General features: G+C 42.0%; 1 protein-coding gene across 2 annotated transcripts; it reads left to right on the forward strand.

The window, feature by feature from the left end:
- Window positions 1–4,059: 4,059 nt before the first annotated feature.
- LOC310791799 (nicotinamide riboside kinase 2-like) lies at window positions 4,060–7,061 on the forward strand. Of its 2 annotated transcripts, XM_083653467.1 has the most exons (8): window positions 4,060–4,200; window positions 4,313–4,403; window positions 5,447–5,495; window positions 5,733–5,898; window positions 6,067–6,138; window positions 6,221–6,327; window positions 6,578–6,663; window positions 6,752–7,061. In XM_083653467.1, the coding sequence occupies exons 1-7, from the start codon at window positions 4,175–4,177 to the stop codon at window positions 6,661–6,663; spliced, it is 597 nt and encodes a 198-aa protein (XP_083509593.1). In that variant the 5' UTR covers window positions 4,060–4,174; the 3' UTR covers window positions 6,752–7,061. The 2 variants fall into 2 exon arrangements, with proteins under 2 accessions (XP_083509593.1, XP_083509594.1); XM_083653468.1 differs by lacking the exon at window positions 5,447–5,495 and having other exon boundaries at window positions 4,174–4,200.
- The last annotated feature ends 6,970 nt before the right edge of the window (window positions 7,062–14,031 follow it).

Consider the following 14,031-nt stretch of genomic DNA (forward strand, 5'->3'; position numbering starts at 1 on the left):
TGTTTGAGCCAAATCAGAAGAAATTCTATCAAGCCGTTGTTGAGATATTGCGTTAATGAACTTGGGAATGGCGTTCATGAGGTCATAGTGACCTTGACTTTTGACCACCAAAATGTAATCAGTTCATCCTTGAGTCCAAGTCGATGTTTGAGGCAAATTTGATGAAATTCTGCCAAGGCATTCCTGAGATATCGCGTTAACAAGCTTGAAAATGGCGTTCGAGAGGTCACAGTGACCTTGACCTTTGACCACCAAAATCTAATCAGATCATCCTTGAGTCTAAGTGGATGTTTAAGGCAAATTTGATTAAATTCCGTCAAGGCGTTCCTCAGATATCGCGTTAACGAACCTCGTACGGACGTACGGACGGACAACCCGGATCCATAATGCCTGGCTATGGCTATGGCCGGCGGAGGCATAAAAACAGCTATTGAGCCGACGAATACCTTAGAAGTCTACGGTGTCACCGTTAAGACAAGTTTGTCAAAAGGTTTATTAACCGGTGGAAAGATTTCCACAGCGGCAAGCCTACTCTACATGTGCCCCTTTTTAACATTGAGCACCTGCCCCTCTAAAGTTCTCTGCACGGCCCTGAACATCTTAATCACATGCCGCTGTTCATAGGGGTTATTTGGACATGATACTCTTGAAGTGACCTTTCATTACTTTTACACGTCAAGTTGCTGTGATCACAAATTAGCACTATAACAACTCCTGATGAATTGTATTGTCACTAGGGTTGCCAGTGGCAAAAAAAAGGCAACTTGCCACAGAGTTTGTTTGTTTTTACTGCATGGTCCCTGCAAATGTTATCATTTACCTTTATTGTCCATTATGCTAAAAAGATCATCTTTGCACAATTATATGTATGTGCCAGGTGCGTCGGATGGGAAAAGATAAAATAAAAAATCTACAGACTCCTCCACACTATCTCACTCACAAGGGTTTCATTTCAAGACACATTTCAGTCAAGTGAGCTTCATCAGATATCTGTTCATTATGCAAAATCAGTCAGTCAGTCAGTCAAGCAATGATTAATTTGTTTAGTCGTTAAAAGAGCATTTAGATTTCATTAGATGATGTTGCATCATGAGTCTCTTGGCCAAGCATTTTTCAGCAATACCATCAAATGGAAAAGAACGATAGGCAGATGTTTTCTTTTAAGAAAGCCCAGACATTTTGTTCATTTGACATTGGATTTGCGATTGGACCTGGGAATATTTTAATAGTTTAGCTGGGTCTGGCATATTAGAGTAGAAATCGAGCTTGTTTATACACATAGAGAACTGTTTGACCAAAAGACTGGTGCTGATTGTCCTCTAAGTCTAGACAAGGAGAAATGTGCACCACATGGTGGTTCACATGGTGGACCACACATGGCTAGATGCCTTGTGTCTGTGCCACATGGGTCATGGGTCATTTTTCTCCCTTATTTCAGACCACTGCAGTACATCAAGACAGTGCTGATCAGTTTGATAGGGAAGATGAAAAATGTTATCATCATTTGGCGTCAACAGACTGTCATAGTCATACCATGTAACCTGAAGCTCTTAACATGAGAGCACGCTCTGATAGCTGGGACTAAAAGTCCAGCTCCTTCACGCTTACAATAATAACACCGAGATAAGACCCTTTGTAAATGAACTTGCTCAAATACTGTACAGAGAATATAAACACGAGGTTAGACTAGCTACATCCGGAGGTGTGCAGGATATACAGTATCTTTGTGTTTGGGCGGGCTGATAAGCAGTGAGCACTGAAGATCAAAGAGACAAGAGTGTGTTTTACTGTAACAAGGATCCTGCACTATCAGGCCAACCGTCCAACCTATATGGTGGCCGTGAAGTGCAAATTACAACGACAAATAGGAAAAAACACCGGCAAATAGGAAAACACAACACCAACTCACAAAACACGACAAATATCAAAACTGCAAATCAAATCAACAAAAGTGAAAACAAATCGGGAAATCACAACGGCAAAAAATAAACCACAACCACAAAGCAGAAAACACAACAACATTAACTTCTACCGGAAAAGATCAGCAAACAGGTAACCTTCAGGGAATGTTCTCTAAAGGTCATCTACTAAAGGTTACACAAAATAACCTTCAGAGAACCTTTAAGGAACGTTCCCTAAAGGTTGGACCACATCAATACCACTCCAAACTATAGTGAAAACAAAAGCAGACTGTGAGGCCATTTACACCTGGCATTAACATGCGTTTTCTGCCATCAGATTGCAATCAGATTGTGTTTTATCACTTGAAAGTACAGGTGTAAACACCCCCAAAACGCATTGAAGAAGGATTGCAATCTGATCACCCAAAACGCATGTTAGTGACAGGTGTAAATGAAATCAGGCTGAAGTGATAAAACACAATCTGATTGCAATATGATGGCAGAAAACGCATGTTAATGCCAGGTGTAAATGGCCTCTGTTATGTTGCCATAACGTTGCCTTTTTGAAGCCAAAAAGATGCCCTTGAACACACAGCAAATACTACAGCAGACGGGCAATATACTGTATACATTCTGCACCTGCGTGAGACCTGATTCATGAAACGTTTGCCAACCATTTCGCTCACCACTTAAATGGTTTCGTAATCTAGCTACTTAATGGAGAATATGTCTGATAAAAAGTTGCAAATGGCACTGGCTGTGTCAGCCCTTGCCTGGTCTTTTGCTTGTGGAAGAAAAGAAGAGGTGGAGGCGGACAATTCGGAATAAACGGCTCAAGGGGCTTTCCCAAAGGCACGTTGTTGTGAAATTGGAATTATCAGATTAGATTAAGTTGGAAAATGACGACCAGACAATTCCGGAAAAGCCACCAACGAGTAGCAATGGTGTGGGACACACTGTAAATACTCGGGCGACAGATGCCCAGACATGGCCGACGCAGATTAATCGGCTGTATGTGTTCTCCGCTTGAAGATTACCTGAATGTTTTTTTAATAACCTTCAGTGAACATTCTTTAAATGTTCTGTTAAGGTTTTTAAATAACCTCTAAAGAACCTTAAACCTTCAAGAAACATTCCCTGAAGGTTATCTCTTTGCTGGGTACCTTTTTTTTTTGGTAATGGTTTTTAACTTTCTATTTTGACATTGTGATTTCCAATTTGTTGTTATGTTTTCTCTTTGATTAATTTGATTCGCAATTTGTTGTTGTTTTGTTATTCGCCATTGTGAATTGCACTTCACGGCCACTGTAGACCCATGTATTCCAACCAGTTGCATCAGAAATATGTGTGACGCAGCAGGCAGCCACACACCGGCCAACTAAATATAGTGCTTCTGGTTTTCACCCACCCAGACCTGTCTAAGCATGGAAAATCCCCCACTCTCAAAAAACAAATAATCAGGTTATGCTCTGCATTGTGATACGCTAAGGAAATGTCTATGTACAGTATATTCTGGGTTGTATTGAGCACTATTACTGTAAATGTTAATGATTAATGTTATACTGCTAACATAGCCCCCTCCACCCTCCATACCCTTTCTGGGACACGTTTTAAAAAGACTAGGATGAAGTGGATTTACACCTACAGAACCAGCCATCTATCTCATGTATGATACCACACTGATCCTCTGTTCAGAAACAAATTGGATTTCACAAACCACAAGTTATCAACATCATCAAGTTACAACAGTTCCTCATTCTAACCACCTGTCTGCAGTAGGCTACTTTATGTCTGTCTTCAACATCCCCAGAGAAAGTTAAAGTTGTGATCCACACCTTAGTCCCACTATCTCATTTCTCTATTATCTTCTAAGAACACCGCATCTCTCTCTGTCACTCGGGTGTTGGGTGTTAGATTTGTCCTGCATTTGTCAGTTTCACTGACCTCTGACAGCAGGTGGAAAATTGCAGATCTACTTTCCTGCCAATTCAAAGCTTCTAAGACCTCCTCTCTCTGGCCACATGGTGCTGTAGTGTATGTAGCAGCTTATTGGCTGCAGCAGAAAGAGGATGATTGGTCGGGCAGTGTGACGCTGCAGCTGAATCCTTTATATACTCAGCAGAGAGATTGTCTATCAATGAAGTAGTAAAAGGGGGGAACTGCATTGGCAGTAAAGAAAGAAAGGCTTGCAAATCCTTTGACAGAAAGTTAGGTTAGTTAGGTTCCCTTCTTTTATTTACTGAATTCTAAAGGAGACCAGTCCAACGTCCACAATGAAGTTCATCATCGGCATCGGCGGGTAAGTCTCATTCATTTGTTTAGCAGTAACATCTCTTTCGCTGAGAAGCTGCAAAAACTGAAGAGTAAGTTCATATTTGTATGGCATGGCATGACATTCGTCTCCATTGCAGAGTGACCAACGGTGGGAAGACCACTTTGACGAATAGACTGATAAAGACATTACCAAACTGTTGCGTGGTGCATCAGGATGACTTTTTCAAGGTAAGACAAGCAAATGTCTCTATTCTTCTGAGCTTTAAAAGTAAATGTAAGCGACATGTTAAAGCTATCTGTTTTGTTGTATCCATGCTGAGTTCATAAAATTGTTTATTTTGATGTACATCATTTGCTATTTTACAGTTGCCCCTGAGCACTTAGAGCATTGGTTACTTGCATTTGACATGTTTGTGCTCAGGAGTAACCCACCAGTCAGTCCTGCAGATGTACTGACTGTCATCTCAGTAGCCTTGTAATACATCTGGCTGATTGTCTCCTGGACAACCAATGAAAAGGCGTCCCCACTTAAAGTGGATGAACTTTGTGCATTCATTTTGCAAGTTCTGCAACCAACTGTTGGCATCATCATTAACCTCATTTGGCCTAACATTAGAAGCAATAGATTGTATTTCTCTCACAGCCATCTTTAATGCTGCATTCAGTGTCAATACACAGTCACTGTTGATTGGCCACTGATCAACATTAAGTTTTGAAACGTCAGTGACTTGATGTCACGTTTTTCATCTCGCCAACTGCACATGTACCTCTTCAATTACTGTAACAGAGCAGTTATGGTAGGCTACTTTTAACTTCTCAGATAACACTGCCTTGCTGCTATGGCACATGGCGTATGAGGATGCAGACTAGGGCTGCATAATAAACCCGTAAAAGAAAATCGAAATCGCAATACTGACAACAGAAATTTCCAAATCGCGAGAGGCTGCTTAGGCTAGAGAAAAATGTGTTTCCTAAACAAGGTAGCAATCACATGTCAGATCAAAGCCTTAATGTCACATAAGTAAGCATCATCATCTCCCTTCCCTTTTTCAAGCACTGAAAAAGAAATCATGTTTCCAAATGTATTGCAAACAATATCGCAATCGCAATATTGATGAAAAATATCGCAATATGATTTTCTTCCCGTCAACATCATGCAGCCTTAGCAGGCCACTTTAGGTGGAGATGAGTCCTTGACTTGTCCTGTCCAGGGGTGATCAGCTCCCACTGCTTACTAGGTTGCAGCAATGTTTTATTGACTGTTATTTCAGAAACCCGATCAGATAGAAGTCGGGGAGGACGGCTTTAGACAATGGGATGGTAAGAATGGATTTCAAGCAGGAAAACCATGCAGTAATGTACTTTTTCTTTCCTGCACTTTTCAAAAGTTCCACACTTTGGTTACCGATCAATCCTAAACTTGTAATTCTAGCATCTATTCTGTGAATGCTACAGACATTCACTAACTGTGACTAATGTGTGTTGAAGCACATTGGTGAGCAGGCTTGTTTGCACGTGTGGTGACGTATGCCATTCCCTCTCTCCTTGTTCTAACAGTGATCACCGCCCTGGACATGGAGGCTATGGTGAACACTGTGAAAGGCTGGCAGGAGAACCCAGTCAAGTTCGCCCGTTCCCACGGCGTCAGCCTGTCACCTGAAGCCGAGGAATCCGACGGGCTCCATATTCTCATCGTGGAGGGGTTCCTCCTTTACAACTACAAGTGAGTCGCTTGCCAAAAACGATTTTCACCCTGTGACACTACACTACAGTATACCTGTACACTCCTTTGTTGTACCTATAGCTGTCAAATGTAGCCTTTGGCTTTGGACCTTTTCTCTCAAGCTTGCTAAAGCTGTTCACTAAACTGAGCTTCGGTTCCTTCCTCCAGGCCTCTTGTTGATGTCTACAACAAGTGTTACTACATTTCCATTCCATACGAGGAGTGCAAAAGCAGAAGGAGGTAACAAGCTCTTTGAGTATCTTCGACTAGTCAAAAAGCTGCATTTAAGTTGTATAATAAGTGAATTATTTTGTCCCTGCAGTACAAGGACATACACAGTCCCTGACCCCCCTGGCCTGTTTGACGGCCATGTCTGGCCCATGTACCTGAAACACAGGAAAGAGATGGAGAACAACTGCAACTCCTTAGGTAGGTCAAACCAATGTGTGTTTGTTTGTTTGTTTGTTTGTTTATTTATTTTGTGTTAATTGAATCCCTCCTGTGTCTCCCATTATCTATCTACATTCCTATTTTTAAATCAAATTAAATAAATACTCAAGGTGAGCGGACTGCCCACTCTCCTTTGAAAAAGAGATGTATTTAATTGTCAACTAATTGACTATACTTAAATGATCCATTATCATTCAACTGACTTGTCCTTTTCTTGATTGCCCCACAGAGTACCTTGATGGCATGAAATCAACGGAAGAGATCTACAACCAAGTGTACGAAAGCATTCAGAATTCTCTACTGAACAACTCATAGGTAAATTAAACTCTTGCTGTTGTATATGAAATAATGTTATAAATGTTGTACTCCATGTTAATAATTGCTGTCTTTTCTTTCTCCACAGCCATACGGGAACGTCGGAGGACTTGTGTATAGACTTGTAAATATCGTTTTGAGTCATGTGTAACACCGGTGACATAGGCTACTTCTTGCCTACTGTATATGATTTCTGATTTGTAAATAGTAAATAATCATGTAACTTATTAAGAACTGATGGCAGAAGCATTGTATTTTGTATAATCCTCTGTAACCTTTTTCTAAAAGATGAACCACCTCTGGACCACCCAGTGTTTAACATGCAGAACGGGTCTCAACACTGACTTTGTGTTTCAAATTCTAACGCCCCACACTGGGAAGAAAGATCTGTGTCCCAATTTAAAGTCACAATTGAATCCACTTCCTGCTTCCTGTTGTTCTTTCTAATATGGTCTATCTCTGTATGAACTTCACAAAACTCACATATCCAACAATGTAGTTCACATAAAGGTCCCTACATAAAAATCACAAACCTTACCAGTCTTTAGCACAAACTTTCATGTATGTTGAGGATTACTGGTTACTTATTCCCAAGGCTCTTGAATGGGCTTCTTTATCGCCCAGATAAAGTAATCTTAGTGCCATAATAAAAGAGGCTGATAAAAACCAGTGATCACAGCAGATTGCTTCCGCTAAAGAACTATTGATACATTACCACAGTCTGCGTCATGTTGTGCTGATAAGGAGACGGGGGTATATAACATAATAGAGGGGTCAGTTTATGAAAACTGCTGTTTAAAAGATTAGGATAAATAAACACATGAAAATGGCTTACATAGCATCCATACCTTGGACAGTGATAATAGTTTTATCTTTTGATATATAAAATTGGACAATATGAATGTCACATTTGACATAAAGAACAGCTTTTCATACAGGTTTTAACTTTGGATATGAATGTAAGCACAGCATTTCTTTTTTTTTTATCTGTGAAGCCTCTATAAGGCCCAGTATCTACATCAGGGGTGCCCACACTTTTTCAGCTTGGGAGCTACTTTTAAAATGACCAAGTAAAAGTGATCTACCAAACATATTTATTTATATATATATACAAACTTGGCTGCCACAGCGAGATCTGACTGGCGCACCTGTATGTCAATCAAGTGGCAAATGCCATAGTGAGGATGGCTGATAGGCTGCTAACTTTTGCATGCGCAGTATAGATGAGATCTGACTGGCTACCTGTACGTCAATCAAGTGGCAAATGGGCCTATTAGCCTATCATCCATCCTCACTACGGCACTATGTACACCCCCCCCCCCCCCCCCCCCTCAATGCCATGCGATCTACCACACTACCTTTGCGATCGTCCGGTCGATCGTGATCGACGTATTGGGCACCCCTGATCTACATGATTAACGCCTATGAGGAGAACTGCTGAAAGCAGGCGTCCCAGCATATAAAATACAACAACAAAGAGATAGGCAATAACCTGATCCACTATTCAGGAACACAGTTCAGGACAGTAGAATGAAACAGGTTGGAGACCTCAGACCTGCCTCCCAGGTCAGCACAATCAAAATCTGCCATGTCATGAGGAAATTCTCTTTTCACTTGCCCCCCTCTCCACAGAGAGGTCAGAGGTCAGGCCCCACAGAGCTGCCTAGGGATTCAGCGTCTTGCACAGAAGACACTTCAATAGGTCAGATCCTCGCTGGCACAGAGAACTTGAAACCTGCTCGGCAGGTTAAAGAGCACCTTGCCTTCTCAGTATACCACCTGACCCTGCTGCACTTAGGATACAAGTAACCTGAAACATTCCTCGGTCTCTATATTTTTGCCTGTAGCCGTGTGCAATGACTGAGCAAAATCCCTGTTTGTCCCCAAATTCCTACTGTAGATTTGAGTCATTCTATTACTAGCATCAACTTCCAAGAAAATTCAACTGCAATTAATGGCAGTGCCTGGCACCAGATAATGGCTCTGCAACAGATCAGGTGGCCTTTTGAAAGTCACCCACAGCGCTCAGTCACCCGGCCAAGAACTATGTGCAGAGAAATGAGGGGAAACATACAGCTGCAAAGCTACGTTTTATTGATAGTTCAATATCAGAAACCCAGTGAACTGAATAGTGACCTTGACGGCTGTATTTCTTAACTGCACAGCATGACTTGCCAAACCATAAAACAAACAACCATGTGCCTGGCAGGCAATGAGGACCAAGCTATCCAAGGATTTATCCTCTGAACGTATAGTCAAGGATACACTTGTTAACATAATTCTTCAGTGTCTTGTTGAATCTCTATTTCTTCATCTGATCACTTTAGAATTGAATAGCCATTAACTAAAAGCACTTGCTAACTTCAGAGGTCTCTATACATTATTCTGAGAAGCCTGCCAGCACTGGCAGAGGGATAGTGTGTGTGTGGGGGGGGGGAAGGAGGCGACTCAGAGTCTTGTGATGCGTTTCTGAGAGTTTTTACATGCCGCCAGTTGGCCTGGTGTGGAGGGTAGCTGGCCTGTCAGTTTATTATAGGCCAAGTGCTTGGAGTGTCAGGGGAGTAATTTTAGCTACTGTATAGACATCCACTTACTGATCTCCATGCATCCACGCAACTGCCCACGGCCCGGCCTGACTCACTGGCCAATCCCCGCCCCACTGGGTGGGTAACATGTGGGGAAAGGTGAGACCCTTTGGGGTGGCATGTACTCCAACGTCACCCGTTGCCATAGCAGCCGGACAGCCGGGCGTCCGTATTAGGCTGAGAGGCAGGGACACGCGAGATAGCAGCTGTCACATGCTTTCTACCCCCCTGTTTGAAGACCTCCTGATGCATGTGAACAGTTGGGGTTATGATACTGTACTGTATGATATATTTATGGCAAACCCACTGTGGCATATATGAATTTGTACATTCATCTTTATAATGAATGAACAGGTTGGCCTTGTGTGTCTCGCTGAGGTTTCAGCTGAACAAAAAGGCCACTGGGTCCGTGATAGGCTGAGTGGCACTTGAACCTGAGCAGTCTTTATGCGAGGACTAGGCAGAAACCTGACAGGGGTCTGAAATGAATGGCATCCAGGATCAACTTCACAGCACTATCTTCATGTCACCAGGGGGATCACACCCCAGCCAAAGAGGAAATATACTGTTTAAGCAACTGTTTGGCATATGAAACATAAGACTTGCAAAAAGCATCATTGGCTTATTTATAACAACTTATTTATGATTCTGAAATTATTCTTTATAGTCCAGAATATTTTGTGTTATTATTTATTATTTATTATTGATTATTACGGTTTTATTATCATCTTCATTGCCCAGTGCATGAGCGTGTTATTAAAATACTGAAAAATACTCAAATGTTTGATTGTGCCAAATAGACCAATGCCAATTACAAGTTATGAGTTTAGAGTTCTAATCTAGCAATTGAAAAAAAAAACTCCATTATCCCTATTGTGCTGATCTTTGTTCTGTAAAGCAAAGTTAGTGATGTTAATGATGCAGCCAAAAAAAGAAATAGAAATAGTGCATGGTTGGCAACAGTAATTAAACCAAATGTAATCATATCATTAAGGCCAAGATAATCTTGAACCAGAGCCACATGCTTGGCAATTAACCGAATGCCACCCAATTTTTGTCCCTGACCAAAGAGGGGGACTATATCAGCCTCCAACCATTCGTTTGTTAGGGGGCGGCATTGACAATGAATGGGACTGACCCAAGGGTGGAAATACATCACTGGTGGGGGGACATGTTCACAATTTATTTATTCATTCGTTTATTTATTAGAAATGCATTGTGCATATAAGTTACACATCCAGATCTCTAATTGGATTAGTGAAAATAATATGGGGGGGGGGGGGGGGGGGCAATGGCACAAGTCTGCGTGTAAAATTAGCTCTGAGAGCCGTTTCAAATGTGGTTTGGCTCACAACACTGAGGACTGGAGACTGTCACGTGTACAGTAGCCTATAGGCTAAATGCAGGTAGGACCATAAGTCAAACGACAAGTGAACAAATACAGAAGACCTATCATAGCCTATAACTCAAAGTTCAGCTGGTTTTGGAAAAGGTTAATAGGCTACATGAATATCAAATCTGTTGATCTCCTGCATTTGTATTAAAAAATACAATAAATAAATAAACAAATAGATTGTTAATAATAGTAATAATAATAATAATAATAATAATTCATAAATCATTTATATTTAGGTTAATTAAACTAAAATAATGCTAACATACAATTAACCTACATTTAGACGGTATTCTGAAGAAATAACATAATTGTGCACTCAAAGCCAGATGGGAAACAGTGTTTCGCACAATTTGCTCAGCTCTTTCAAGAAGCGCCAGACGCGATGCCCACCTAATGGGAGGTTTACCCACAACACAGCGGCGAACTTGATTGAGTCCTTTTCCAAACACTGTTTCAGCACAACATCTCACCTGTATTGTCTCCCCATGATCGGTATACCCTCTGGATCTATCATTATAGTTGTATACTCCTCAGAATGGAAGTGTGAGGCCTCAGGGGAAGACAACAGGTATATTCCTTGGGGGGACGTTTCTTGTGGAGAAACCATTTTTAGACCATCATCTTCGTTAAATCTCACAAGAAGCAAAGATCTGAGCGGCCCCCCTGGATACCTAGATTCATGGGATAAGAATCATGAGATATATTCAAAGCGAAAAAGATATTATTCTCACTGGTCGGCCGTATCACAGGGAAGCTGCATGTGTCCCACGAAAACAACCAGATGCACCAGTCATCATTTTATTTTCAATCACTCTTAATTTACATTAAGATTAGTTCACGTTTTTGTGGCAACAGTTGATGTGATTTGTTTACTTATTTTTTCAGGTCAAGACACACAAGTAAATAGACTCAATTTAACATTAATACTTACTGGCTAAATTTTTGTAAATGTCCTGCTCGGGAAGTCTTGTGCCAAACCAGTGCCGAGGCTTTGTCGCTCTTATAAGTCATGGGCGGCCCCGCGGGGCGTTCCCGGACTCGATTTTGGAACAGTCTCGAGTTTCTTTTGCTAATTATAAACCAGACACACCATGCTTTCGCCCTATTTGGCCGAGGAAACGCACACCCTGGCAATTCTGATGAGGGCTGACAAATGGAAGAGCAATGCATGACTCATATAGGTTACTGTTCATTATGTGAGTATAGTTTTATTGCCCATGATGCAAGTTGCCAAATGTCTTTTATGCACAGCTGATCTTGTCTTCCCCAGGTGTTTTGATTCCTCGATCCTGCCGGCAGCTTGGCTGCTGCGCGGCCTCGCCTGCTCTATTGGCATGCACAGCTCAACTTCGCATGACTGATGACATCACTGTGACATCATCAGTGATGTCACAATTGCACAAGTGTAACCAAAATCCACAATATCAGTGCCTATAGCTTCTGGCATACTCTTTGCGCCCAGCCAAGCGCATAGGGCGCGCGCCGATTATGACGTAATCGCACGGGGCGTGTCGGGGGGCGAGGCCTGAGCGCAGCGCGGTGCGTCCATGGAGATTTTTCTATCAGCGCGTCGGGTTTTGCTGCCTGTGCCTGTGAGATCTCCGTGGTAGGCTATCAGCGGACATCTGCTGTGATTGAGTCCTCACCATCGTACAGCCGCCTTCAAAGCATGATGTTCGATTATAACGAACTAGTTGTGTGCCTGAGCCTTCCCAAATGTTGAGGGTCGTTTTTTAGAATTTAATACATAGAATTGGGAACGTTACATTCAATTTCATTCAGACTGCCTGGCGCCTGGAGCTGCGCACTGAGTATGTTTTGTTTTGGCCTGCGCCAAGTGCGCGCACCCTCCTCGGAGCCCCGCCTCCAGCGCGTGCGCGAAGAGTATGCCAGAAGCTTTAGGCATCACAGTGCCTATGACATCATCAGTGATGTCATAAGATTATTTTGCTCTTATGACATCACTATGACATCATCAGTGCCTATGATGACATCATCAGTGATGTCATAAGATGATTTTGCTCCTATGACATCACTATGTCATCATCAGTGGGACAGAAATTGAAACAGAGAACACACAGAGAACACACACAGATTGCCCACTTTCCCCTTCTATATAAATAGATTATCATCCATATTTTTTGTCAAAGATTTGATTTTTAAGAAGAGAGATATTTTATTACCAGTATGCAAAAATTAATGAACAATCTAGGTGGGCTTGTGATCGGAAAGTCACCTCTCGCATCCCTGGACTGGTGAGGAAAATCTGGGCATGCAGATTATGATGCTTGGCTGTACTGGGCTGCCAGGCAGCTCCCAGAAGTCTATTAGCAATGCACCCAGCGTTGCCTGGGTTAAATAGGCACAAAGTGATACAACTGCACCTTTTGCATGGCGGTAATGATGGTGCTGTCCAGATGGTTTCCAGGACTATACATCCTGAATATGACCGTCCCCGGGTCATAACCCACCTCCACGCACATTTTCAGCCCAATCCAACCTGGGGTGTGGGCGTGAGGTGTTTTCCAGGACTTTCCAGGTGCTTCCAGGACTTGATGACATGTCCATGACCTTGATCACAACCCCCCGCCATGCAAATGTTCAGCACAATCCGACCTGCGGTGTGGGCGCGCATGCATCAAAGACACATGTGGAGGAGCAGAGAGGTGCAAAAGGCCTGCAATGAATGAATGAATGATGATGATGATGATGATGATAATCAATCAATCAATCAATCAATCAATCAATCAATCAATCAATCAATCAATCAATCAATCAAGTCCCAATGGTTTGATAGGTCCTAATGTATGTAGCCTCTTGGAAATAACATCCACAGATGCTTCAAGAGCAGTAGCGTCTATGGAGGAAGTCTGCCGCCTAGTGGTTTAATTTTACACTGCACAAGGGTTTTCCATGCGCATCACAGTATGATGCGCTAGCCTGTGCACAGGTCATTTGAAGTGATGGGATTTGATTTTACAATAATTATACTATTTATTAATGTGGAATCTTGATAAAATTCCCCTTCATGAGACTGAAATGAAGGGGAAACACCCAGATTTCCAATCCTTCCTTGCAAATCGCAAATAATGTCAATCCGTTTATTCTAGATTAGAATATTTAGGTTTTAAGGTCGTGAGGTTTTACGGGTCGTTTATTTTAGCCAAATTCCTAACTAGTTTGGCCATGAAAATGAAATTTACAAATGTCTTCTGCGGTTTATGTTAAATGGAATGTGTCATCGGCCTTATCCTAGGTGAAATGAATAGAAACTTGCTTTTTACAAACGACACGCGTGTCTTCCTTCTACAATATTAAAATTCAGGGCGGTTTGGTCACAGAAAATACCAGGATGAGCTGTAAAATTCAGATGGCCTCAGTTGACAC

Source organism: Poromitra crassiceps (assembly GCF_964638095.1).
Source record: "Poromitra crassiceps genome assembly, chromosome: 17".
NCBI lineage: Eukaryota > Metazoa > Chordata > Actinopteri > Beryciformes > Melamphaidae > Poromitra > Poromitra crassiceps.

Bases quoted from the DNA above. Each gene is read 5' to 3' on its own strand.
- LOC310791799 (XM_083653467.1), top strand. From the start codon at position 4,175: ATGAAGTTCATCATCGGCATCGGCGG. The intron at 5,899-6,066 runs GTGAGTCGCTTG...TCCTTCCTCCAG, and splicing joins TTCCTCCTTTACAACTACAA to GCCTCTTGTTGATGTCTACA. The intron at 6,139-6,220 runs GTAACAAGCTCT...TTGTCCCTGCAG, and splicing joins GAGTGCAAAAGCAGAAGGAG to TACAAGGACATACACAGTCC.